This window comes from Ailuropoda melanoleuca, chromosome 6, assembly GCF_002007445.2.
Source record: "Ailuropoda melanoleuca isolate Jingjing chromosome 6, ASM200744v2, whole genome shotgun sequence".
NCBI classification, from domain to species: Eukaryota; Metazoa; Chordata; class Mammalia; order Carnivora; family Ursidae; genus Ailuropoda; species Ailuropoda melanoleuca.
The window spans coordinates 9,579,366-9,606,050 of NC_048223.1; the positions used below are offsets into that span (position 1 = coordinate 9,579,366).

A 26,685-nucleotide genomic window follows, 5' to 3' on the forward strand; every position below is an offset into this window, starting at 1 on the left:
CACAGCATGCCCTATCCTAGTTCATATTGTCACCTATATTATCTACACTATCTTCTATGTAGAAAGCACTACATGATTACTTATTAAATTGAACTGAAAGACATATTTTGGCAAATTTTAGTGAGTGACTCCGTTCTTGTATGACNCAAGCCAGATGACTGGCCATTTGCAAGCACACTTTGTTTCCTGCCTTTTGTTTACACTGTTCCCTCTCCCTACCTGAAACACCTCTTCTCACCCAAGTTCACAATGTTCCCTGCCATTCTAGAACTAGAACCCTGTTCAAGACCCCTATGAAACCTTTCCTGAAAGCACTCTTTAATCTTCTCTTAGCACCTAACATCTCAAACCCAAGGTGATAATTATCTGCATAATCTAGCACCCTTCCCCACAATCATTTCTGGTTTGCAAGCTTTGACACAGCATGCCCTATCCTAGTTCATATTGTCACCTATATTATCTACACTATCTTCTATGTAGAAAGCACTACATGATTACTTATTAAATTGAACTGAAAGACATATTTTGGCAAATTTTAGTGAGTGACTCCGTTCTTGTATGACAAANTGAAGAGAAGCAGCTCTGCCATCACGTTTGGGTCCTTCACGCTACCACTTACTAGCTGTGCAACTTGCAGCACCTACAGAACTCTCCAAGCTTAAATTCTCCCACCTTAACTTCAAAGGCTACTCTGAGGACAAAATATTTGACATACACCAGGTACTTAATAGATGTTCAGGTATTTCTCTTACCCGTGTAAAAATCTTACTCAGAACCATACTTTAGAAACTATAAAATATACTCACTTTGATATATTCAGCAGAATCTGGCTCAAACTGGGCAACGCAGAGATTGAGGACATCAACATGCCGGTCCTGGCTGTACATGGTCTAAAACCACACAGCACAGTTGGAATTAGATGAGAAAAACATGAAAGTTCAACACCTGTCCTGATGCCATGACAGATGTACTCACCCACTTCTGTGCCCAGTAAGTGGGAGGCAGAAATAATACAGGCTTCGTAACTGTCACACTTCGATTCAAATCCCAACTAAGCCAATTGCAAGATGAGAACACTGGAGGAGTCGTCATCAGAAACATTCATCTGTGTTTATCAAAGCAGAATGCCCTGCAGCACCAGAGCCAACTTGTTCCACAAAGATACCATAACCACTGACTCTAGGAAACCAAAGTCACCTTACCTTAAGATTTTCTTCCTTGAAAATTATTGGTGTTAAAACTCTACGGCCTTCTTTTGGGAAATAAACTTGTATCATCCTGTCCCGTTCTTCCCAGGAGGCTTTGCGTAGCCTGCCACTGGGTTCTCTGACAACAATAAAACGCTCCTATAATAGAAAACATAATCAAGGATGGGCTTGTGAAGACATAGTTCTAGTTCTGGTGTTCCACTAAGCACCATTATAAGAATAATTTGCAGTCAAAATATAAAATGCAACTGGGAGATGCAAAATGCAGTCATATATGATTTCGATGATAATTTTAAACCTCAAAGACTTGGCAAGACTTGATCCTTCACTAATCACCGCTGTGCCTCTGACAATCAGAAATCTAAAATGAAAGTTTTTACTAAGTGCCAACTACGGTCCTAAAGTGGGTTTAATACATAAAATGGTTCAACTAAAAGCTGGTCAGAAATTCATCCAAATCCATTTCAGAGGAAAGAAGTGCTATGAGACCNGAAAGTTTTTACTAAGTGCCAACTACGGTCCTAAAGTGGGTTTAATACATAAAATGGTTCAACTAAAAGCTGCTCAGAAATTCATCCAAATCCATTTCAGAGGAAAGAAGTGCTATGAGACCTTTCAAACTGCTTCACTTCCCTATCCCAAAGTCTCACTGAAACAGACTTTACTACTTTGTGATCTACTTCTAAAGTCCCTGGGATAAAAGGAACAAACCCAGGAATGTGAAGTATTAATTCTGCACCACTAATTCCTCAAACTGGCATGAGACATAAATGGGTCAGAGACTGTCCACCTGCCTCTGGGCTCTTCACTCTTCCAACTACCAAATCGTAGGCCATGAGATCACTTCCTCTGAATTCCACCTATGGTTTGTGCCATTCAACTGGCAATTTATCATGTGCAAGATTCTTGACACTGCTCAGATACTGTCAGAGAGCTGAAAAGGGGCAGGAACTGTGGATTATAATTCTTTGCCATACCCAGTGACTTACACAGAATTTTGCACATAGCAGGTAATTGATACACATTTGATTAATGTTTAAATTAACCAGATGGTACTAACTTTCTACTTTTCAGAGGTGTAAGAGTCTCTGAATGTGTTCTGAGGATAATATAATTAAAACTTTCATTAAGTACTGCAAATAGAAAAAAATAACAGATGTCTAAATAACACAATTATTCCTCAAAAGGACTGTGGCAATTTGAATTCTAAGTTCCTTTCTTCTTTCCAGGTTATAAAATGCTCCCATAAACACCCTCCAAAGCACTGCAAACGTAGAGGAAAGCACCCCAGAGCAAAAAATTAAATTAAAATGAACCTCTGTGATCCCTGTTTATCATGTCAGATGTATAGGCGGTTGATACACAGACATGAACATTGTTCAAATCATGTCTTCTGACCATAATCATAGATGATAAAAAGATTAACGTGGGGTGGCCCTTCTCCCAACCACGGTTTATATAGTATTCTGCATTCTGTAAGCTGAATTGTAAATCGCTTGTTTCACTCTTGACTCAAACACAAAACTGATACAGTTTACAAGTACCAGAGTGTTCTTTTGGAACTGGCCATCAAGGGAAGAGGAGCTAGAGAATAAAAACCACAACAGAAGCAGCAAGTGGGGTCTGAAAATTATCTGCAGAAACCTGTCATTCTTGCTGCAAATTCTGAAAAGTGAAAATCCTTTGGGAAGTCTGGATTTTTTTGGCATCCTCAAGAATTTACAGGAAAGAAACCATTTTCTCAGAATGTTTCAGCTAAGGGAGTTACTCTAACTTGGACAGACAGAATCCCCTTCTCCCAATGCCTTGAAGATTTCTGCCTATTTGTGGTTTGGGGGTGGGTTTGTCTGTAAACTCCTAGTTCTGTCTTACAGCACACCTGTCTCTTTCTCTGCAGTCTGGAATAAAGTGTGCCCATAGCCTGTAGGGAAATGGTAACATGATGATGTNCTGTAAACTCCTAGTTCTGTCTTACAGCACACCTGTCTCTTTCTCTGCAGTCTGGAATAAAGTGTGCCCATAACCTGTAGGGAAATGGTAACATGATGATGTGGGGGCTGATCTGCATTTCTCTTCTTCCTTTTGCTGGGCTGGATCTTCCAGAAGGTCTCACCCAGTCACAGGAATTCTGGTTTGGAAGATTCAGAGACAGCTGGGTCACAATAATGTTGACCCTCATCCCTCAGACCCATCTCCACATATTTCAAATAAAGATCATTTTGCAATTAGACATATACTCACCCGGTGTGGTATGCTATACGATATATCAGTAAATACATATCTGGCTGTTTCTGTTCCTTCCAAAATCTTATCTTCAGCTAACACATCATTTATTGGTGCTCGTTCTTCCAGAACCGGTGGCATTTTTAATCGTATTTTAGCTGCCTCAATTGCTTTTCTTGTAGCCTAATGAAATAAAATATTTCTTAAGGAAAGCCACAAGGTTGCAAGCCAGAAGGATCATCTGACAAAAGCAGATTACTGATTTAAAAAAAAAAAAAATGCCAAGAACTACAAAGAGAAGAAGCTCTAGCCCCGAATCAGTGAGTGAAAAGGCTCCTGGGGCCTGGCCTTTTGCCAACGATGTGGTGTGGCTGAGAGCACCATCTACAGGCTCAACCATTCTCAACGCAGCAAAGGAACGCTCTGAGACTGAGCCAGGCCACAAAAGCTGCTTGAAATGGAATAAAGGATTTCATTTATTGTGTGTGTATTACACACCATATATTGTTCAAATACTCTGACTGTATCTGGCTCATTTAATGCCCACAACTGCCTTAGGAGCTAGGTGACACTGTTATTTCATGGAAGAGAAAATAGAGGCACACACATGTGAAGTAAATTGCTAAAAAGTTGCAGCACTGGGATTTGAACCCTGGCAACTCCAGAGCCCATGCTCTTAACCACTGACCACAGTGCTCCATGCCATACTGTTAGCAGTGATTACCTCTGAGAAGTGAAAATGGTACTTTTCCTCCTCATGTGATATACTACTGGATATCTGAATGTTTTGCTATGACTGTAACTTACTTTTAAATTAGAAAAAGGAGCAATAATGCTTTACATATTCATACTTCAGAGCATTTTGCACAAAGCACTCATACCCGTGACTCCAGGAGGACCCTGGTGCCTAGAGTAGTCTGTGGTTCAGCAGGATCTCATAGTCCCACCAGAGCATCATCCTCAACGCAACAGAAGTCTCTCAGAAAGGAAACTAAACCAGGCAGGCCAAAGGAAGGACACTCAGGCAGGTTTGGGAGCAGAGCAGTCTCTGCTTGGACACCTAGGCCTGACCCAATGCCCCAGTCCACCTAATTTCGGCCGTGCTCCCTGCTTCTCTCTGCCTGCCTGCTCCCATTTCTTTCCTCAGTCTGTGCCTGGAACTCCCCATCATGAGTGCCTACAGAAGAGCAGCTATTGGTATCTGGAGGGGCTCGGAATCTTGTTTCACCCTTTAAAGAAAGGCATTCTACCAGTATTTCTGCATTCACGTACCTCCTCCAACTGTGCCTGGGTCATTAGCTTACAGGTTGGTGGCTTCAGTTCTTGTACAGATGGCTTAAAAACCTTCTGCAAATTCAAGCCTGTCATCTTGATGAGTATGTTTTGGACTTCCTCATCCGTAAATGTAGGTTTCTTGTTCTCTGAGCTACCAGATTCTGTTAAAATGGATTTTAGTAAATAAGATGGTAAAAATGACAAGCCAACAAGACCTCTAAACAGAAAAGTTAACAGAAACGATTAACAAAATGTCTACCTCAATATGCATAATGTTAATACCTATGAAATCCATTCACTCATTCCTTGATAAAATTTACTGAGCATTTACGATCATGAGAATATTGCCAAAATGGCATTCAAAATCTAGTGGAGAAAGAAACAAAAAAGAAATTAAGGGGCGCCTGGGTGGCTCAGTCAGTTCAGCGTGTGCCTTTGGCTCAGGTCATGATCTCGGGGTGCTGGGATTGAGCCCCACATCCGGGTCCCTGCTCACCAGGGAGCCTGCTTCTCTGTCTCTCTCTGTCCCTCTCCCCACTCGTTCTCTCTCTCTCAAATAAAATCTTTTAAAAAAATAAAAAAGTAAAATAAAAAAGTAAAAAATTAAAATAAAAAAAATATGATGCAATCTCAGGGTCATGAGATCAAGCCCTGCACAGGGCTCCACGCAGTCTGCTTGAGACTCTCTCCCTCTCCCTCTGCCCCTCCTGCTCTTGCTCTTTCCCTCCCTAAAATAATTAGNGCTCTTGCTCTTTCTCTCCCTAAAATAAATAATTAAGAAAAAATAAGCTATCAAGTCATGAAAAGACATGGAGGAATGTTAAAAGTATATTAATAAGTGGAAAAAGCCAATCTGAAAGAAGTTATATGCTGTATAATTCTAACTATATGACATTTCATAAAAGGCAAAACTGTGGAAGCAGTAAAAAGACCCACGGTTGCCAGGAGTTAAGAGAAGAAAAGTGGACAAATATCTGAGCACAGAGAATTTATTCTGTATGATATTACAATGGTGGATACGTGTTATTACACATTTGTTAAAACTCATAGAGTGATGAGCACTGACTGTTATACGCAACTAATGAATCACTGAACGCTACATCAAAAACTAACAATGGAGTAGTGTATGTTGGCTAACTGAACATAATAAAAAAAAACCTCATAGAATGTACAACACCAAGAGTGAACTCTAATGTAAACTATGGACTTTGGGTGATAATGAGATGTTAATGTATATTCATCAATTACAACAAATGTTTGACTCTGATACAGGATACTGATGGTGACACAGGCTGAGAATGGGGCTAAAGGGGTGGTAATATGGGAACTCTGTACTTTTACTCAATTTTGCTGTAACCTAACACTGCTCAAAAAATAAAGTCTATTTTTAAAAATAAAAAAAAGTAATTAATGTGGGGCTCCTGGCTGTCAGTCAGTACAGCGTGTGACTCTTGATCTTGAAGTTGTAAGTTTGAGCCCCATGTTGGGTGTGGAGATTACTTAAAAATAAAATCTTAAAAATAAATAAACCAACCTGGCTCGGTTGGTTAAGTGTCTGACTTTGTTTCAGCTCAGGTCATGATCTCATGGGTCATGGGATCAAGCCCCCCCCTCCCCCACAATGGGCTCCCATCTTGGCAGGGAGTCTGCTTGAGGATTGTCTCCCTCTGCCCCCACCCTACTTGCATGTGCACATGTGCATGCGTACGCACTCTCTCAAATAAATAAATCTTTAAAATAAATAAATAATGTACTATTACTACTACTACTAATTTACAGAGCTGTTTCCTAGATGCCAGGCATTACATACATTTTCAGGAATGTTTACAGCAACCCACAAAATAGATACTGATATCTCAATTTTATAAATGAGGATACTGGAGCCTACCTAAAGACCAACTAGCTGTTAAGTGACAGAGTCAGGATTTAAACCAAAGTTTGTTTCTAGAGATCAGATCAACTCTAGTCTATCCTGGTGCTTCCCAGTGCAAGTGCTACACACATACTCTTGGAGCACAAAAGGCCAAGGCAGCAGGATCAAGAAGGCTTCCCATGGGGCCCAAACAGGACAGAGAAGAAAAGGATGGAAATTCCAGGCTAAGGGGATGCAACTAGGAAATACAGGCTTGGATCCCCAGACATGAGACTGAAAAGGCCATGGGGTGTCATGGAAGAGCCTTGGACAGGTGAGGAGACCCAGACACCACCTATACAGTTTGCCCACCCCTTTGCCTAACTTCCTCTATTTCCATTTCCACTAGGAAAAGAAGGAGGGGGAAAAAAGTACCATTCCTTCCCAGCTCCTCAGCTAGTCCTATAAATGCTGGTGACCCTAAAAATTCTGAACTATACCCTTCTCTTCTCCCTTCTTACATTCTTGCTGGAGGATATCCTAGTAACCTATAATTTTAATTTACTTCTATAAGCTAGAGACTCTAAAATCTGAATCTTCAGTCAAGATCCTCTTCCATCCACCTACCCCATGATCTCACATGCACTTCAGTATTGCCAAAGCAGAACACATCAATTTTCTCCTGTCTCAAACCTGCTTTTCCTATTGTTCCTTATCTTAGTAGCATCCAACAGGTCATGTGGGCCAGAAACCTTATAGTCATTCCTGACTTCTCCTTTACCCTCCACATCTAGCCAACAGCAGCTGTTAACAGTAACAGCAATGATAACAACTAACATTTGTTAGATGTTTACTATATGCCAGTACTTATTGACCTAAGTATTTTACATATTTAGCACATTTAATCCTTACAACCCCAGAAATAGGATTATCCCCATTTTACAAAGAAAGGACACTATCACACAACATACTGTCTATTATACCTCATAAATCGCTTTTTAATCCTCCACTTCCCACTGCCACTACTCTGATGATCAAGGCCATCCTCATCTCTTGCCCTAACCTCCTAACCAGTCTCCCTGACTTTATTCTGACGCCACTACAGACCATTCTCCATAGAACAGCCAGAGTAATCTCTTTAAAATGTAGTCAAAACAATAGAAAAGATTAACAAAACTAAGAGATGGTTCTTTGAAAAGATAACAAAACTGACAAATCTTTGGCTAGACTAAGCAAGGAATAGAGAAGACCCAAATCAACAAAATTATAAATGAAAAAGGAGACATTACAACTCACACCACAGAAATACAAAGGATTCTAAAAGGGCAATGTGAATAATTATATGGCAACAAACTGGACAGCCTATAAAAATGGGAAATTTCTTAAAAACATGCAATCTACCAAGACTGAGGAAGAAACAGAAAATCTGAACACACTAAGGAAAGTAAATCTGCAACAATAAATCTCCCAACAAAGAAAAGCCCAGCAGCAGATGGCTTCACAGGTGAATTTTACCAAACGTTTGAAGAAGAATTAATGCCAATCCTTCTTAAACTCCTCCAAAAAACTGGACAGGAGAGAACACTCCCAAACTCATTCACTAGACCAGCATTATCCTGATACCAAAGCCAGACTCTACAACCATACCACCCTGAATGCACCCAATCTAGTCCCTTACCAAAGCTAGAAAAGGACACTACCAGAAAACTACAGGGGCCAATATCCCTGATAACTACAGATGTAAAAATTCTCAATAAAATACTTGCAAACTAAATCCAGCAGCACATAAAAAGATCATTCACCATGATCAAGTGGCATTTATCCCTGGGATGCAAGGATAGTTTGACATACACAAATCAATGTGATACATCACAATGAACTGACAGAAAAAAATCATATATATAATCATTTCAATAGATGCAGAAGAAGCATTTGACAAAGTTCAACTCCTGATAAAAGCTCTTAACAAATTAGGTATGGAAGGAACATACCTCAACATAATATATGCCAAACCCACAGCTACCATAAAAGACTAAAAGCCTTTCCTCTAAGTTCAGGAATAAAACAAGGTTGTCTCCTATTCAACATAATGCTGCAAGTCCTAGCCAATCGATTAGGCAAGAAAAAATAAAAGGTACCAGAACTGGAAAGGAGTAAGTAAACTTGTCTCTGATTAGTTGCAGACCACAGGATTTTGTATGTAAAAACCCTAAAAACTCCATCAAAAAACTATTAGATCTAATTAATATATTTAGTAAAGTTGCAGGATACAAAATTAACATTTAAAAATTGGTAGCATTTCAATACTAACAAATTATGTGAAAAAGAAAGCAAGCAATCCCACTGACAATAGCATCAAAAACAATAAAATGCTTAGGGATAAATTTAGCCAAAGAGGTGAAAGATCCCTGTACTGAAAACTAAAAGACACTGATGAAAGAGATCAAAGAAGAGGAAGGAAGGGAGGATGGTGGAGTGGGAAGATCCTGAGCTCACCTCGTCCCATGGCACACTGAGGCAACAACTACACGTATGGCCACTACGAAAAAAACCTGAAGATGGCTGAACAGATTTTCCACAGCTAGTGGCAGAATGAAGACCATATCAAAAAGGGTAGGATGGGTGGAAACATATTCAGGAACCAAACCCCTGACTCAACTAACCAAAAACAAGAAGGACATCACAAGCGCAGAGGAGCAAGAAGATCGGACCCCAAGACTAGACTTCCCTAGCCCTGGGACCCACACTGGGAAAAGGAGTCCCCAAAAGGTCTGGCTTTGAAAAATGAGTGGGGCTGACTTTAAACTCTGGGAGAGCTGGAGGTTAAAAAACTGAGAGGCTGTCCATAAAGACCCCGCATGCTAAATAACTCACCCCAGACACAGCACAAAAGCAGCAGTCTGAAAAGTGCCTGGGGCATATGTTAAAGAGATTTCCTGACTAATCTGAGGACATTTGCCAGAGAAAGAGGAATCTGCAGGAAACTTCCTCAGGAATGAAAGTGATGGTGGGCGCCATTTTTCTTGCCCTCCCCAAGCCCAGATAGCCAGACACTTTCAGGAGCCCCGCTCTCCATCTACCTTACTAGCGCCGCGTGCCTTTCCTCAGTGTTGCCCTGTAGATCCGTCCCACCCAACCCACCTGCCTTGGCGAGCGCCTCGCCAAAGCAACTCCTGCCACGGGGAGAGGGGGAAGATAACCCCACACACCAGCATGCACTCGATTCCTGCAGCCAGGTCTCTTACCTGCCTGCACAGGGAGCAAACCTTGCCCTCTTCAGTGGGCCCACAGCCGTCTCAGCAGCTAACTGCAGACAGCCAGGCCACCCACCAGCAAGCCCACAGCAGCTGCAGCCAGGCCTCTCAACAGTAAAGACAGCAAATGCTGCCCAGTGTGCCTGCAGTAAACAAAGCAGGACACTAAGCCAGCTGAGCTAAGGGCCAGTCCCACCCACCAGCATGCCCACAGCAACTGGGGCTCAGCCACAACACGACAGTGCACACAGACCACACAGGAGCACCTGGTCTGGTGACAAGGGGATTGTGCTACAGGCCACCACAGGGCCTCTTCTACACAAGGACACTGCTTCCGAGACCTGGAGACACACCCATCTAACAAAGAGAAACAAACAGAAAGTCAGAAAAAAATGAGGAGAGCGAAGAATATGTCCACAATGAAAGACAAGACAAAATCACAGAAAAAGGGCTAAACAAAACAAAGATAAAGAATATGCTTAATAAAAAGATCAAAGTAACAACTACAAAGATACTCAACTGGACTAAGAACAGATGAATTTACAACTTCGACAAAGAGATAGAAAATATAAAAAATAACCAGTGAGAGCTGAAGAATATAGTAACTGAGAGGACAAATAAGCCAGAGGGAATCAAGAGCGGATTACAGAATGCAGAAGAATGGATCAGTGATCTGCAACACAGTATAATGGAGACCAACCAAGCCGAAGAGCAAAAAGTAAGAAGAGGTTAAGGGACCTCTATAACATCATCAAGCACAATAACATTGTATTATAGGGATCCCAAAAGAAAAAGAGAGAGATAAGGGAGGAGAAAACTTATTTAAAGAAATAATAGCTGAACATTTCCCTAATCTGGGAAGACATCAAGGTTCAGGAAACACAAAAATCTACAAACAAGATGAACCCAAAAAGTGTCCACACTGACACATAATACTTAACATGACAGAATTTAAGGTAAAGGTAGAATATTAAAAGTAGCAAGAGGGAAAGCAAACAGTTACATACAAGGGAAACCCCATAATGCTATCACCTGATTTTTCAGCAAAACCTTTGCAGGTCAGAAAGAATGGCAGGACATATTCAAAGTACTGAAAGGAAAAAACTTACAACCAATGATACTCTAGGGGCACCTGGGTGGCTCAGACTGTTCAGATATGCCTTTGGCTCAGGTCATGATCTCAGGGTCCTGGGATTGAGCACCCGGGTTGGGCTCCCTGCTCAGCAGGGAGTCTGGTTCTCCCTCTCCCATGCCCCTCCCCAGCTTCCGCTTGCTAGCTCACGTGCTCTCTCAAATAAATAAAATCTTAAAAGAAAAAAAAGAATATACTGCAAGATTATCATTCACTCAGAACTAGAGAGATAAAGAGTTACCCAGATGAACATTAAAGGAGTTCATCACCACTAAATCATCCTTACAAGAAATGTTAAAGGGAATTCTTAAGTGAAAAAAAAAAAAAGACAATAACTACAAGTCAGAAAATTGTGAAAGGAAAAGCTTTCACTGGTAAGAGCAAACACATAGTAATGGTAGTAGGTTAATCACTTTTATAAAGCCAGAAGGAAGTTAAAACACAAAAGCAATAAAATCAATTATATCTACAAAAATTAGGGAAAAATTAGGGGACATACAAAGTAAATATATATAAAATATGACATCATATATATAAAACATGGAAAAAAGGAAGTGAGAACTTAGTACTTTTAGAATGTGTTCAAACTTAACCATCAAGTTAATAGGGACCGCTATACACATATGATGCTATATATGAGCCCATGGTAACCACAAATCAAAAACCTATGATACACAAAAAATAAAGAGAAAGAAAGCCAAACATGGCACTAAAGAAAGCCACCAAACAAGTTAAGAGAGCAAGAAAAGAAGTAACAGAGAAGAACTACAAAACCCACCAGAAAACAATGAATGAAATAGCAGTAAGTGCAATACCTATCAATAATTACTTTAGGTGTAAATGGACCAAATGCTCCAAACAAAAGATATAAGGTGGCTGAATGGATTAAAAAACAAAAACAAGACCCATCTATGCGCTGCCTACAAGAGACTCACTGCAGAACTAAAGACATCAGACACTCAAAGTGAAATGATGGGAAAGATATTCCATGCAAATGGAAGGAGAAAAAAAAGCCAGAGTAGCAGTACTTCCATCAGACAAAACAGACTTTAAAAGACTGTTCCATAAGACCGTAGGGGCGTCTGGGTACTCAGTCAGTTGAGCGTCTGACTCTTGGTTTTGGCTCAGGTGGTGCTCTCACAGTCGTGGGATCGAGGCCTGCATCAGGCTTCCTGCTCAGTGAGGAGTCTGCTTCAGATTCTCTCTCCCTCTGCCCCTCCCACTGCTCATGCTCCCCCCCCCCGCAAATAAATAAAATCTTTAAAAAAATAAAAAGTAAATAAAACTAAGATTGTAGCCAGAAACAAAGAACATTACATGATGACAAAAGGACCAATCCAACAAGAAGATATAACAACTGTAAATCTCTACACACCCAACATTGAGGCACCTAAATACATAAAGCTGATATTAGCAGACATAAAGGGAGAAACTGACAGCAATACAATAATAGCAGGGCCCTTTAATACCCCTCTTAAATGAATGGATGGACCATCCAGGCAGAAAATCAATAAAGAAACAGTGTCTTTGAATGACACATTAGACCAGATAAACTTAGTAGATATACATACAGAACATTCCATCCAAAAACGACAGAATACACATTATTTTCAAGTGCACATGAAACAATCTCCAGGACAGATCACATGATAGACCACAAAACAAGTCTCAAATTTAAGAAGACTGAATCATATCATGCACCTTTCCCAACCATAACAGAATAAAACTAGAAATCAATTACAAGGGGGAAAAAATGGAAAAAACACAAACACATGGAGGCTAAGCAACATGTTACTAAACAACCAATGGGTCAACAAAGAAATCAAAAAGGAAATAAAAAATATATGGAGACAAATGAAAATGGTAACACAACAGCCCCAAATCTTTGGAGCACAGCAAAAAGCAGTTCTAAGAGGGAAATTTATAGCGATACAGGCTTACCAAAGAAACAAGAAAAATCTCAAATAAACAATCTAACCTTATATTTGAAGGAACTAGATAAAGAACAAAGCCCAACATTAAAAGAAATAAATAATAAAGTTTAGAGCAGAAAAAAAATGAAAAAGAGAATAAAAAAACAATAGAAAAGAACACTGAAACCAAGACCTGGTTTGCTGAAAAGATAAAATTGATAAACCTATAGCCAGATGCATCAAGAAAAAAAGAGAACTCAAATAAATAAAATCAGAAATGAAAGAGAGGTAACAACCAACGCCACAGAAATACAAAGGATTATAAGAGACTACTGTAAGAAACTGTATGACAATGTAGAAGAAATGGATAAATTCCCAGAAACATACAATCTTCCAAAACTGAAGCAGAAAGAAAGAAAAAATCTGAATAGACCCCTTACTAGTAATAAAGTTAAATCAGTAATAAAATTAAATCAGTAATAATAATAATAATAATAATAAACTCCCAACAAACAAAAGACTAGATGGATTCACAGGTAAATTCCACCAAACATGTAAAGAAGAGCTAATACCTAGTCTTCTCAAACTATTCCAAAAAAAAAAAACACCAGAAGAGGAAGAAAAGCTTCCAAATACATTCTGTGAGGCCTGCATTACCCTGATACCAAAACCAGAAAGAGAAAAAAAAAGAAAGAAAGAAAGAAAGAAAGAAAGAAAGAAAGAAAGAAAGAAGACAGACCACAGGCCAGTATCCCTGATGAACCCACATTCACATGGTCAATTAATCTAAGACAAAGGAGGCAAGAATATACCATGGAGAAAATACAGCCTCTTTTTTTTTTTTTAAGATTTTATTTATTTATTTGACAGAGAGAGAGACAGCCAGCGAGAGAGGGAACACAAGCAGGGGGATTGGGAGAGGAAGAAGCAGGCTCCCAGCGAGGAGCCTGATGCGGGGCTCAATCCCAGAACGCCAGCATCACGCCCTGAGGCAACGGTGGACCCTTATCGACTGAGCCACCCAGGCGCCCCAAAAAACAGCCTCTTTAATAAATGGTGCCAGGAAAACTGGACACCTACATGCAAAAGAATGAAAGTGGGCCAACTTTCTTACTCGATAAACAAAAATAAACTCAAAATGGATTAAAGACCTAAAGGTGAATATGAAACCATAAAACTCCTAGAAAAGAAAAATAGGCAGTAATTCCTCTGTCATCAGCCATGGCAATGTTTGTCTAGATATATCTCCTCAAGAAAGGAAAACAAAAGCAAACATAAACTACTGGAACTACATCAAAATAAACAGCTTTTGCACAGCAAAGAAAAAAAACAAAAAGGCAACCTACTAAATGGGAGAAGATATTTGCAAATGACGTATCAGATGAGGGATTAGTATCCAAAACACATAAAGAACTTAATAGAACTCAATGCTGAAAAAAGTCTGATTAAAAATGGGTCAAAAACCTAAACAGACATTCTTCCAAAGAAGACATACAGATGGCCAACAGACACATAAGATGCTCAATATCACTAATCATCAGAGAAATGCAAATCAAAGCCACACTGAGATACCTTACACCTGTCAGAATGGCAAGACTGAAAAAGAAAAGAAACAAGTGTCAGCAAGGATGTGGAGGAAAAGGAACTCAAGTGCACTGCTAGTGGGAATGTAAATTGGTGCAGCCACTGTGAAAACCAGTATGGAGGTTCCTCAAAAAACTAAAAATAGAAATACCACATAACTCAGTAATTCCACTATATTGGGTATTTACCCCCCCAAAACAAACACTAATTCGAAAAGATATATTCACCCCATGCTCATTGCAGCATTATTTACAATAGCCAAGATACAAAAGCAACAAAGTGCCCATTGATAGATGAATGAATAAGGAAGACATGGTGTGTATGTATGTATATAGATAGATAGATATGTATATATGTATATGCACCATGGAATATTATTCAGCCATTAAAAAGGAATGAGAGTTTGCCATTTGCAACATGATTGGACCTTGAGGGTATTATGCTAAGTAAAATAAGTCAGACAGAGAAAGACAAATGCCGTATGTTTTCACTATATGTAGAATCTAAAAATCAAAACAAATGAATAAAAAAAGAAAAAGCAGAACCAGAGCTATGAATACAGAGAACAAACTGATGGTTGCCAGAGGGAAGATGGGTGCATGGGCAAAATGGGCAAAATGGGCAAAGGTGAGTGGGAGATACAGACTTCCAGTGATGGAAAGAATAAGTCACAGGTATAAAGGGTACAGCATAGGGAATATACTCAATGGAACTGTCATAGCATTGTACGGTGACAGATGGTAGCTACACTTGTGAGCATAGCATAAAGTATAGAATTACTGAATTACTGTGCATACACCTAAAACTAATGTAACATTGTGTTAACTATATTTCAATAAAAAAAGAGAGATAGCAATTTGGACAATGTAGATGGAACTACGGTGTAATATGTTGAGTGAAATAAGACAGAAAAAGACAAATACCATATGATTACACTTATATGTGGAATCTAAAAAACAAAACAAATTAACAAATTAAAAAAAATAGGCTCATAAATAATGAGCACGAACTGGTGGCTGCCAAAGGGGAGTGGGTTGTGGGATGGGTTAAACAGGTAAAAGGGATACTGAGGTACAAATTTCCAGGTATAAATAGGTCATGGAGATGAAAAGTACAGCCTATAGGAAATATAGTCGATATTATATGGTGACAAACGGTGACTACACTTATCATTGTAAACTCCGAGCAGTGTAAGGAATTGTCAAATCACTATGTTGTACACCTGAAACTAATATAACATTGTATGTCAACTATACTTCAATGAAAAAAAAAAAACTAACGAAGACACAAATAAATGGAAAGGACTAAATAAACGTTCATGGATTGGATGAAATATTATTGTTAAATGTCCATACTATCCAAAGTCATCTGCAGATTCAATGTAATCCCTATCAAGATTCCAATGGCATTTTTTACAGAAATAGAAAAAAACAGTACTAAAATATGTATGGAACCACAAAAGACCTCAAACAGCCAAAGCAATTTTGAGAAAGAACAAAGTGAGGGGCACATGGGTGGCTCAGTCAGTTGAACAACTGACTCAGTTTCAGCTCAGGTCATGAGATGGAGCTCCACGTTGGGCTTTGCACCCAGCAAGAAGTCTGCTGGAGATTCTCTCTCCCTCTCCTTCTACTTCTCCCCCTCCCCTGATATGCACTCTCACTCTCTCTCTCAAATAATCTTTAAAAAAAAAAAAAAAGAACAAAGTGAGAGGCATCACACTTCCTGATTTTAAGCTATATTATAAAGTTATAGCAATGAAAACAGTATGGTACTGGCATAAAAATAAACACACAGACAAATCTAACAGAAGTGAGAGACCAGAAATAAACTTATGAATATATGTTCAACTAATATTTGACAAGGAAGTCAATACTCAATGGAGAAAAGAGTCTTTTCAATAAATGGTGCTGGGAAATTTACATGTTCACATATAAAAGAATAAAACCAGATCCTTATATTACACCACTCACAAAAATTAACTCAAAATGAATTAAACAGTTAAATGTAAGACTAGAAACAATAAAACTCCCAGAAGAAAACACAGGGTTTGAAAAAGCTCCTTGACATGAGTCCTGGCAGTGATTTTTTGGATAGGACAATCAAAGCACAAACAATAAAGGCAAAAATAAACAAGTGGGAATACGTCAAACTAAAACGCTTTTGCAGAGCAAAAAAAAAAACATTCAACAAAATGAAAAAGCAACCTATGGAATGAGAACAAATATTTGCAAAACATGTATCTATAAAGGGTTAATATCCAAAATATATAAAGACTCACACAACTCAACAGCAAAAAACCAAATAATCCAATTTAAAAATCAGCAAAGCACCTGAATAGACATTTGTCCACAGAAGATACACTAACGATGAAGAGGTGCATCAAGAGGTACTCAACATCACCAATCAGGGAAACGGAAATCAAAAGCACAATGGGGTATCACCTCATGCCTGCTAGAATGGCTAGCATCCAAAAGACATGAGATAATAGATGCTGGTGATGTGTGCACTGTTGGTGGGATTATAACTGGTACACCCACTGTGGAAAACAGTATGGAGGTTCCTCAAAAACTAAATATAGAACTACCGTATAATCCAGCAATCCTACTTCTGGGAATATACCTGAAAGAAATTAAAACACTAGGTCAATGAGATATCTGCACGCCCATGTTCACAGTATCATTATTTATAACAGCCAAGATACAACTAAGTGTCCATCACTGGATAATAAAGTTGTGGGGTGTGTGTGTGTGTGTGTGTGTGTGTGTGTGTGTGTGATGGAATATTATTCAGCCATAAAAAAGGAGGAAATCATGCCATTTGGGACAACATGGACAGACCGTGAGGGCATTATGTTAAGTGAAATAAATCAAGCAGAGAAAGGTAAATATTGTATGATTCAACGATATGTGGAATCTTAAAACAAACAAACAAGAACTCACAGAAAAAGAGATCAGACTTGTGGTCTTATGGTTACCAGAGGAGGGGGCAGGAGGAGAGGCAATTGGATGAAGGTGGTCAAAAAGTACAAACTTCCAGGTAAAAAGATACAAACTAGGGATATAATATACTACATGATGAATAGTTAGCACTGCTGAATGGCATATATGAAGGTTGTTAAGAAAGTAAATCCTAAGAGTTCTCATCACAGCGAAATTTTTTTCTTTGTATTTACATTAAAGAGGTAAACTAAATTTACTGTGGTAATAATTTCATGATATATGAAGTCAAATCATTGTGCTGCACACCTTAAACTTATTCAGTGCTGTATGTTAATTATATCTCAAAAAAACTGAAAAATTTTAAGTGTAATCAAGATTCAGGCTTAAAACTCACCAATGACTTCCAACTTCATTTAGAAAAGAACTAAGGTAGTCTGCTTACTTCACTGTGTCCCCCACTAAACAATGTGCTCCCCCAAAGGCCAGAACCAGGTCTTCTACTTCTTGTACTCATCCCTGGCATCCAGGTCAGTTACAGTGCCTGGCAGACAATACGCGCTCAGCACTACTCTCTCCTCAGTCTCACCCATTACCCCAGCTTGAGTTACCATTTTTACCCGATGTTTCTCACTTTAGCTACGACTGCGTACCCGCACTCGAATTTCAAAAGCACCTCAAATTTAATGCGTGCAAACAGACGTTTACTTCTGCCTCCCTTCCAATCTCATCGTATCTACTCCTGCCTTTTCTTCCCTCACCTCCCCTCCTACACGCCCCGCCAAAAAACAAAACAAAACAAAACAAAACAAAAAAACTGTTCCTACAATTAATCTTCTCTGTCTTGGGACTACTCTTCTCCACTCAACGCTCAAGCCGGAAACCTGAGAAGCAACACTGATTTCTCCTTTTAAACTTAAAGCCAAAGCCATAACCAAGCCTATCAATCCTACCTCGAATATGGATTTCCAAACTACCTGTGTTCAGTCTCATTTTTGGACTTTGCTTATGCTGTTTCCTCTGCTTGAAATGTTTCCTGTTTTCTCCCTAGCATGGTTAGCCAGGTCTCAGCTCTGGTCCTATTTTCCAGGAACCCTTCCCTGACATTCCCACCAAGTCTGAGTGCCACTTTTATGTGTGTTCCCCTATCACGACCTGGGTCACACTGTACTGCCAATTCCCCTCTGGGCCATGAGTTCCTCAAAGACAAACCCGTTCAGTTGGCCGTATCCCCCAAACGTAGCACTGTGCTTTGCAAGGAACCGAGTTCAAGCACTATCGGTTAATTGAGTCAACGAATGACAAAGGCGGGCAATGACATACGGCGCAGGTACCAAGGTACAGAAGGGAGCCGGCTAGCCTAGGGCGCACTGCTAGAGGAGCCGGGGACGAGGGTCCGGGGATGGGATCCGCGTGGTTCTCGGCAGCCAGGAGCAGGCTCTACGTCTCCCAGGAGAATATGCCAGCGGATGTCTGGCAGGTCACTTACCCGCCTCAGAGGCAAGCCGACGGCATGGGAGGCCCGCACCGCAGGGCCCGGGCAGTGGGCTGGATCAGCGCCGAGCTGGAGCCCACTTCGGGCCCGGAAACAGACCCGCTCCGTGCTCCGAGAACCTGTTAAGAGGCTCCACTGCGAAATACACGCTCTGAGGGTCGCCATGATTATCCAGGGCCATCGGCGCCGGAAGCGGCTCTGAGCGATTTCGAGTCTCGCGAGGTACGCGCGGCATTCTGGGAAATGTAGTCTGGTTGAGGGAGGAGGGAGGCCAAGCTGCTCAACTTTTCAATTTTCTTGTAAACCTTTTCTTCATACGAGGGAGATGTTCGTGTCCTCTGCATGCATAGAGCCAAAGGTAAAACTTACACCAACTCTAAATTCTCTTTTTCCTGGACCTTTCCTTCATTTCCTTAGCTCTAACAAATTTCCATTTCCTGCCCAAACTTTTTCTCCCAGCCCCAGGTTTAAATCCAACCGCATGGTGCACTGGGTGTTATACGCAACTAATGAATCATCGAACTTTACATCGGAAACCGGGGATGTACTGTATGGTGACTAACATAATAAAAAAACATTAAAAAAAAATAAATCCAACTGCCTATTCGACTTACCCATTCAAACTTATCACACACCCTCCCGCACGCCAAATGTAACTCCGGATTCCAAGGCCTGACTGCCACCACCACCTTCATCCCCACCCACTCGTACACCTCGTTCTGTCTCAGAAACTTACTCCTTTACTTCATAGCCCTTTTCTCAATTTATGATTATTTTGCTTATTTTTCTCATCCCATGGAGAGGATTGCTCTACATATTTTATTGTACTGTCACCTAACCCGGTACATCTCTATGCACAGCAACCACTGGTTGAATAAATGACTAAGTGAATGATTTAATGATCCTGTTATTTTCTTACCAGCTGTTCAGGATGTGTAGATCTTTCTCTTCCCTGTAGTTTGGTGCCTATGCTAAGAACTCATCCCAAGGCCTAGCTAAAGGAGGATGTTAACACTTGTTTGAATTAGTTGGACAGGCAGACTCATTTTCTAACCTTTCCTGTTTTCCACTACTGCCCCTTAAGAGCTGTTTCTGAACACACTCCCTGTTTGGGTGGAGAAGGAGACAGCCCTCATCGTGGTGCTGCTTTCAGGCATGGCTGCTGCCCTGTGCTTCCCAACACTTCCTCTCACACCTACATGATAGCAGGTGTCAGGGAGTGGTAGTGAGATGCATGTAAGTGTCTCCCTTTCTCTAAAGATTGTCACCTACTTCTTTCCCATAGGCACTGCTGAGAGGGTAGGCCTCACTGGCTATGTTTTTCATATTAACATCCCCCTGGATAATACTGTTTGGACAATGAGTGTACACCCAATGCAGGAGGAATGAATCCATTGGCTGCTGTATTAGTCCCCTGTAGCCACTGTAACAAATTAGAACAATCTGGTGCCTTAAAACAACATGAATTTATTCTCTCACAGTATTGGCTACCAGTAATTTGAAATCAGTATCACTGCCAAAAGCAGAGTATCAGCAGAGCTGCACTCCCTTCAGAGGCTCTAGAGGGGAATCTGCTCCTTGTCTCTTCCAGCTTCTGGTAACTGCAAGCATTACTTGGTTTATGGCTGCATCACTCCCAGCTTTGCCTCCACTGTCACATAACCTCTTCTGTCTGTGCCCAATCTCCCTTTGCCTCACTCTGATAAAGATATGTATGATTCCATTTGGAACCTGCCCTGATAATCCTGGATAATCTCCCCATCTTAAAATCCTTAACTTAATCACTTCTGTAAAGACTTTCTATATAAGGTAACAGTCACAAGTTCTAGGAGTTAGATATTTTTGGAGAAGGAAGGACATTTTTCAGCTTACCCCAGCTGTCCAAGCACCAAACAGGTTTTCTCTTAATATTCAAACTAAGAAACACAAAAACCATAGTTGATGGCAGAACCTTGAAATTAATTACTAAAGTTAGGTTTGGAGCTCCCTTTCCCAGCAATACACTCCCTGATGAGTAAGCAGAGAAAGCCAGTCCAAGAGAAAGGCAGGAAGATGGAACAGAAGCAGAGATGGTAGACTATGTGCTTTGAGAAAGAGAGAGATGGGGAAAGGTGTTATCTTGGCCAGAGATCCTCTCCCGTTCCTTTCACTAATCACCCGTATGTGGGGCCACAGTAAGTTTTACTGACATGTATCAACCAAGATTCCTGGTTCTAGCTGTAACCTTGGACAGATGCTCACATCTTTCAGTCTCAGTTCCTCACCTACAAAATGGATACATAATGAGAGCCCTTATCTTGCAGACTTTGAGGATAAAGGACTTTCAGGATTTGATGCCTGGTATTTCATAAATGGGGTGGGTGCAGGACGGTTGGGTGGCAGCTACTCGTGCCTTTCTGAAGATCGTCAGAGGGAAAGTTTTAGAGTTACATGTTCGTCAGTTAAGATTACCTGGTTATAAGTGACAGAGATTTTTCCTGCCTAAAACAGGTACGGAAGCGATGAGAAAGATGTTGAATATCCCACAGAGTTCAAGAGAAAACTGAACAGCCAAGCCACAGCAAGGCCTTGAAGGATGGAAACTCCAGGGTTCCCAGATAGTTCTAGAGGAAGATGGAAAACATTTTGCCTGGAAGCCTGTGAAAGTCAACATTGGAGCAGAAACACCGTGAGCAATGATGAGGATACTGAAAGATGTGACAAAGTACAGCCACTGTCCCTGTCACTTGGAGTGCAGTCTTTTCATCAGCCTGCTGGTCTTCATGGCAAATTGGTGAGGCAGACAGGACAGGCATCCATACGAGCATCTTCTATATGTGTAAGCTGAGGCTCCAACGTTAAGGGTGTTGCCCAAGGTCATCCAATTTATTCAAGGCAAAGACAAGGCTACACTTGGGGTCCCTGGCAGCTATTATGGTAGAAAAGCTGTTTCATATGTGTTTCATGGGGTAAGGAAAAACACTGAGACTTCCAGAAATGATACCATCTTCTGACCCCAGAAGGTGGCCCAAAAAGAGCAGACAAGAAGACTGTCCTCCACCATGAGACAATGGGGTGGATGAGTCACTTCCTCCAATCCTGGAGTTAATCCATTTATCTCCAATTTTCCACATGACACTCTGTCTCTTTATTCCTGACAGCACCCACCAAACTATAATTCTACCCCAAACTGAACACTCAAAAGAGAAAATGATTGCCAGAGGCCAAGCCTACATCTGTCTGTGATGACAGGCAGACTCTCTGTCCTATAGCACAGGGACATAAATGTCAAAGGCACTTAGCCCAGCTCCTTCCTGCTATCCCAGATGCCCCCACAATGACGGAGGCCCAGAGCAATCACCCTATGTCACAGCCTTCATGGATATGATCTATAATAGCTGACACTTGGCTCCCTTGCTCCCGAGAGCCGGCTGCTGTCAGATTTGGTATGTGGAACATTTTGTCGGAGGGACATGCTGGCCTGGGTTGAAAGTAATTCCCATCAGCTCAGAACCAGGTGGTCTGTCACAAGATTATTTTTCAGTTCGATCTGGACTCCGGAAGTCCTTTGGACAGAGAGCTGGTATTTTCAAAGGTTAATAAGCCTGTCAGAAATTTCTTTCATGAGAAAATGGGATGCATCTGATTGCCCTGACTTGCATGCAGTCCCCAGATCAGGGGCCTGAGCATAATTTCACTTTAGACTCAGAACTTCAGCGTCCTGGGGCCTGGACTGGGAGAGGCTGACAGTGGGTTGCCATGGTTGCTGCTAATGGGAAGCCAGCACCAAAAGAGCAGAATATAAACTCTTAGGGTGTTCTCAGCATGTATGCCTATGTATATGTGTCATGCAAATGTGTGTGTGTATATGTGTGTGGCTTCAGGGGACATATATGCATGCATGTGTGTATGCATCGGTGGCCATTTTGTATGCACGTGAATGTGCGTATGTGTTCAAATACGTATGTACATGAATGTAAATCCATGTATGCATGCACACGCACATATGTAAAGTGTGTGTGTGTGGTCTTGTTTGTGTACAGGTGAATACGCATGTGTTCACATGTGTATACTGGCCTGGGAATGGGGGCAGTTTCATGGTAAGAGCTTGGGGATCAGGTAAGATATGAGTTAAAATTCTAGCTCCACGACTCATTAGCTGTCTGAGCCCTTGCTACTCCCCACCTTCATTTCCTCCTCTCAAAGATGACATGATAGCAGCTTCCACAGAGGACAAGAGTGAGGGTGAACAGACATGAAGCAACTGGGGCTCTGGGTCACAGTCAGTGCCCAGCCAGTGAGAGAGAGCATTATTACCGTTACTGCCAACATCAGCATGTTCTGGTCTCATCTCATCTTGTTCCATGGCTGTGCAGGATTTCTCCTGTCTCCTTTAAAACCCATCCAGGGCGACAAACATTTCCAATGGAATGAACTGACCCAAACTAGCAGTCCAGAGACATGAGTGGCCAGACCGATCCCCCTCCTGCCCTGGGACTTTGGCTACATCAGTACATCACAATCTCCCCATCAACTACATGACACCAGTAAGCAGCCTTGCTCGATGAGTTTTCTTTCTATGCTGGTATGTCTTGTGAAAATGAAGTAATCCAAAGGTGGCTGGCCACCTTCTGCATCCCCAGCTGATTTTTTTAAAACAAACAAGTAAACAAACAGGCTTACTCGGGTATAATTGGCATACACTAAATGGCACATATTTAAAGCATATAATTTGATAAGTTTTGACCTGTGTACATACCATGTAACCATCACCATATCAAGATTACAAACATGCCCATCACCCCCAAAGTTTCCTCATGCCCCTTGGGAATCCCTTCCTTCCACTCCATCTGTGTGACTTCCTTCCCCCAGGCAACCACTGAGCTCCTCCCCTACACATGAGCTTGCATTTTCTAGAGTTTGATAAAAAGGCATCCTAAGTACGTACTCTTTCTGTCCAGCTTCTTCCACTCAGCATAATTATTTTAGGGTTCACCCATGTTGTCATGTGTATCAATAGCCTGTACCTTTTTATTGCTGAGTAATATTCCATTATATTGATGTACAAAAATTTGTTATCCAGTCACCTGCTGAGGGACTTTGGGGTTGTTTCCAGTCCCCGGCTATTAAGAAATAAAACTCCAATTACCATTTATGTACAAGTCTTTGGACATACGTTTCCATTGCTCTTGGGAAAATATTTAGGAGTGGGATGGTTGAATCATATGAAAGGTGCATTGAACTTTTCAAGAAACTTCCAAAGTGTTTTCCAAAGTTGTTGAACCATTTTAAATCTCCTCCAGCAGCCTTTGAGAGTTTTGCTTCCTCAGTACCCCTTGATGCTGGTCAGTCTTTTTAATTTTTGCCATTCTAATACATGTGTTGTGGTATCTCATTGTGATTTTTAGTTTTCATTGGCCTAATGACTAATGATATTGAACATCTTTTCATGTGCTTATTTGCCAGGATCTTCTCTGTCGAGCTCTCTATTCCAATCTTTTGCCTATTTTTTAAAGTTGGGTTGTTTTCTTATTATTGAATTTCAAGAAATCTTATATATTCTGGATAAAAGACCTATATTAAAAATATGTTTGCAAATACTTTCTCCCAGTTTGTGGCTTCCCTTTATTCTTTTAACAACATCTTTAAGAGAGAACTTTTTAATTTTGATGAAGTTCAATTTATCAATGTGTTCTTTCATGTGCCATGCTTTGCCTAACCCAAGGTAACAAAGCTTTTTCCTGTGTTCTCTTTTAGAAGGCTCATAGATTTACATTGCACATTTAGATGTATGGTACATTTTGAGTTATTTTTTTTAATATAGTGTGAGGTATGGATTGAAGTATATTTTTGCAGATGTATGCCAATTGTTCCAGAATCATTTCCTGAAAAGACTACCCTTTCTGCACAGAATTGCCTTTGCCCTTTGCACCTTTTAAAAAAATCAGCCGTCCATATCTGTGTGGGTGTACTTTTGAAGTCTCTATTCTATTCCAATGACCTCTATTTTTTAAAGATTTTATTTATTTATTTGAGAAAGAGAGCACAAGTGGGTGGGAGGGGCAGAGAGAGAGGGAGAAATAGGCTCCCCACTGAGCAGGGAGCCTGATACAGGGCTTGATCCCAGGACCCTGAGCTCATGACCTGAGCTGAAGGCAGACACTTAACCAACTGAGCCGCCCAGATGCCCCATCCAGTGACCTATTTTTATATGTTTATGCCAATACTACACTGTTCTTTTATTACTGTGGTGTTATAATAAATCTTGAAATTGGGTGGTGTTAGTTCTCCAATTTTGTTCTCCTTTCCTTTTCTTTTTTTCCCCCCAAAGTTGTTTTGGCTACTTTATGTCCTTTGCATTTCCATATAAATTTTAGAATCTGGTTTTCAGTTTCTACAAAAATCCTGCTGGAGGGGCACCTGGGTGGCTCAGTTGGTTAATCATCTGACTCTTGGTTTTGGCTCAGGTCGTGATCTCGGGGGTTGGGGGCGCCCGCCGAGTGTTGGGCTCCCCATTCAGCAGGGATTTTCTCCCTCTAGTCCTCCCTGCAGGGGCGTGTGCATGCACTCCCTCTCAAATAAATGAATCTTAAAAAAAAATTCTGCTGGAGTTTTGATGAAAATTATATCAAATCCCAGATCAAATCTAAGATCTCCAACTAAATCAGATGGATTCTCTCCAAATAAATCCATTTGGAAAGAATCGGTATCTTAACAATCCTGAGTCTTCTAACCCACTAACGATGCTTATCTTTCCATTTATTTGGGTCTTCTTCAGCTTCTCTAAGCAACGTTTGGTAGTTTTCAATGTACAGATCATATCTTTGGTCAGATTTATCCCTAAGTGTTTCATATGTTTGATGCTATTGTAAATGTTATTTTAGTTTCAATGTATGATTTTTGCTAGTCTAGAAATACAATCGGTTTTTGTGTATTGCTCTCGTATCCTGCAAACTTGCTTAAACTCACTTTTTAGTTCTAGTAGCTTCTTTGTAGCTTCCATCAGGTGTTTTACATAAACAATCAGGTTGTCTGTGAATAAAGATAGCTTTTACTTCTTCAATCTGGATGACTCCCCCCCACCCCCTCCTGTCCCGACTTTTTCTTGCCTAATTATACTTGCTAGAACCTCCAGTACAATGTTGGAGAGCAGTGGTGAGAAGAGACATCCTTGTCTTGTTCCTGATCTTAGAGGAGAGGCATTCAGTCTTTCACATTAAGTGTAATGCTGTTTTTTCAGAGCTGTCCTTTGTCAGGTTGCAGAAATTCATTTTATTCCTATTTTGCTGACAGTTTCTCTCAGGGATGGATGTCTAATTTTCATCAAATGCTTTTTTAGAATCTGTTGAGATGACGATAAGTTTTTTCTTTTATAGTGTGTTAATATGGGGGATTACAATGATTGTTTTTCATATGTTAAACCAACCCCACATTCCTGGAATAAACCTCATTGATAAGGATGTCCCTTTTTTTTTTTTAAGATTTTATTTATTTATTTGACAGAGAGAGACAGCCAGTGAGAGAGGGAACACAAGTAGGAGGAGTGAGAGAGGAAGAAGTAGGCTTCCAGCAGAGGAGACTGATGTGGGACTCGATCCCAGAACGCCGGGATCATGCCCTGAGCCAAAGGCAGATGCTCAACGACTGAGCCATCCAGGCGCCCCAGGATGTCCCTTTTTTAAATACATATCGTTGGGCTGATTTGATAACAGTTTTAGAATTTTTATTCTATTTTCATGAAGGATTGAGCTCTAGTTACTTTTTCCCGTAGTCTTTGTCTGGTTTTAGTATCAGGTATTGCTGGCTACAGAGTCAGCTGGGATATCTTTCA

General features: G+C 40.6%; 1 protein-coding gene across 3 annotated transcripts; it reads right to left on the reverse strand.

The window, feature by feature from the left end:
• Window positions 1-154: 154 nt before the first annotated feature.
• Window positions 155-19,059, reverse strand: MRPS22 (mitochondrial ribosomal protein S22). 3 transcript variants are annotated; one of them, XM_034661910.1, is made up of 5 exons: window positions 18,870-19,059; window positions 4,704-4,867; window positions 3,450-3,614; window positions 1,203-1,346; window positions 155-890 (listed from the first exon to the last, which is right to left on the reverse strand). In XM_034661910.1, the coding sequence occupies exons 2-5, from the start codon at window positions 4,797-4,799 to the stop codon at window positions 783-785; spliced, it is 513 nt and encodes a 170-aa protein (XP_034517801.1). In that variant the 5' UTR covers window positions 4,800-4,867; window positions 18,870-19,059; the 3' UTR covers window positions 155-782. The 3 variants fall into 3 exon arrangements, with proteins under 3 accessions (XP_034517801.1, XP_034517802.1, XP_034517803.1); XM_034661911.1 differs by adding an exon at window positions 3,191-3,336 and having other exon boundaries at window positions 155-1,346; XM_034661912.1 differs by lacking the exons at window positions 155-890; window positions 1,203-1,346 and adding exons at window positions 1,709-3,157; window positions 3,262-3,336.
• Between the last annotated feature and the right edge of the window lie 7,626 nt (window positions 19,060-26,685).

Bases quoted from the DNA above. Each gene is read 5' to 3' on its own strand.
- MRPS22 (XM_034661910.1), bottom strand. From the start codon at position 4,799: ATGACAGGCTTGAATTTGCAGAAGGTTTTTAAGCCATCTGTACAAGAA. The intron at 1,347-3,449 runs GTGAGTATATGT...TTTCTATTATAG, and splicing joins CGTATAGCATACCACACCGG to GAGCGTTTTATTGTTGTCAG. The intron at 891-1,202 runs GTAAGGTGACTT...GTGTGGTTTTAG, and splicing joins TCAAGGAAGAAAATCTTAAG to ACCATGTACAGCCAGGACCG.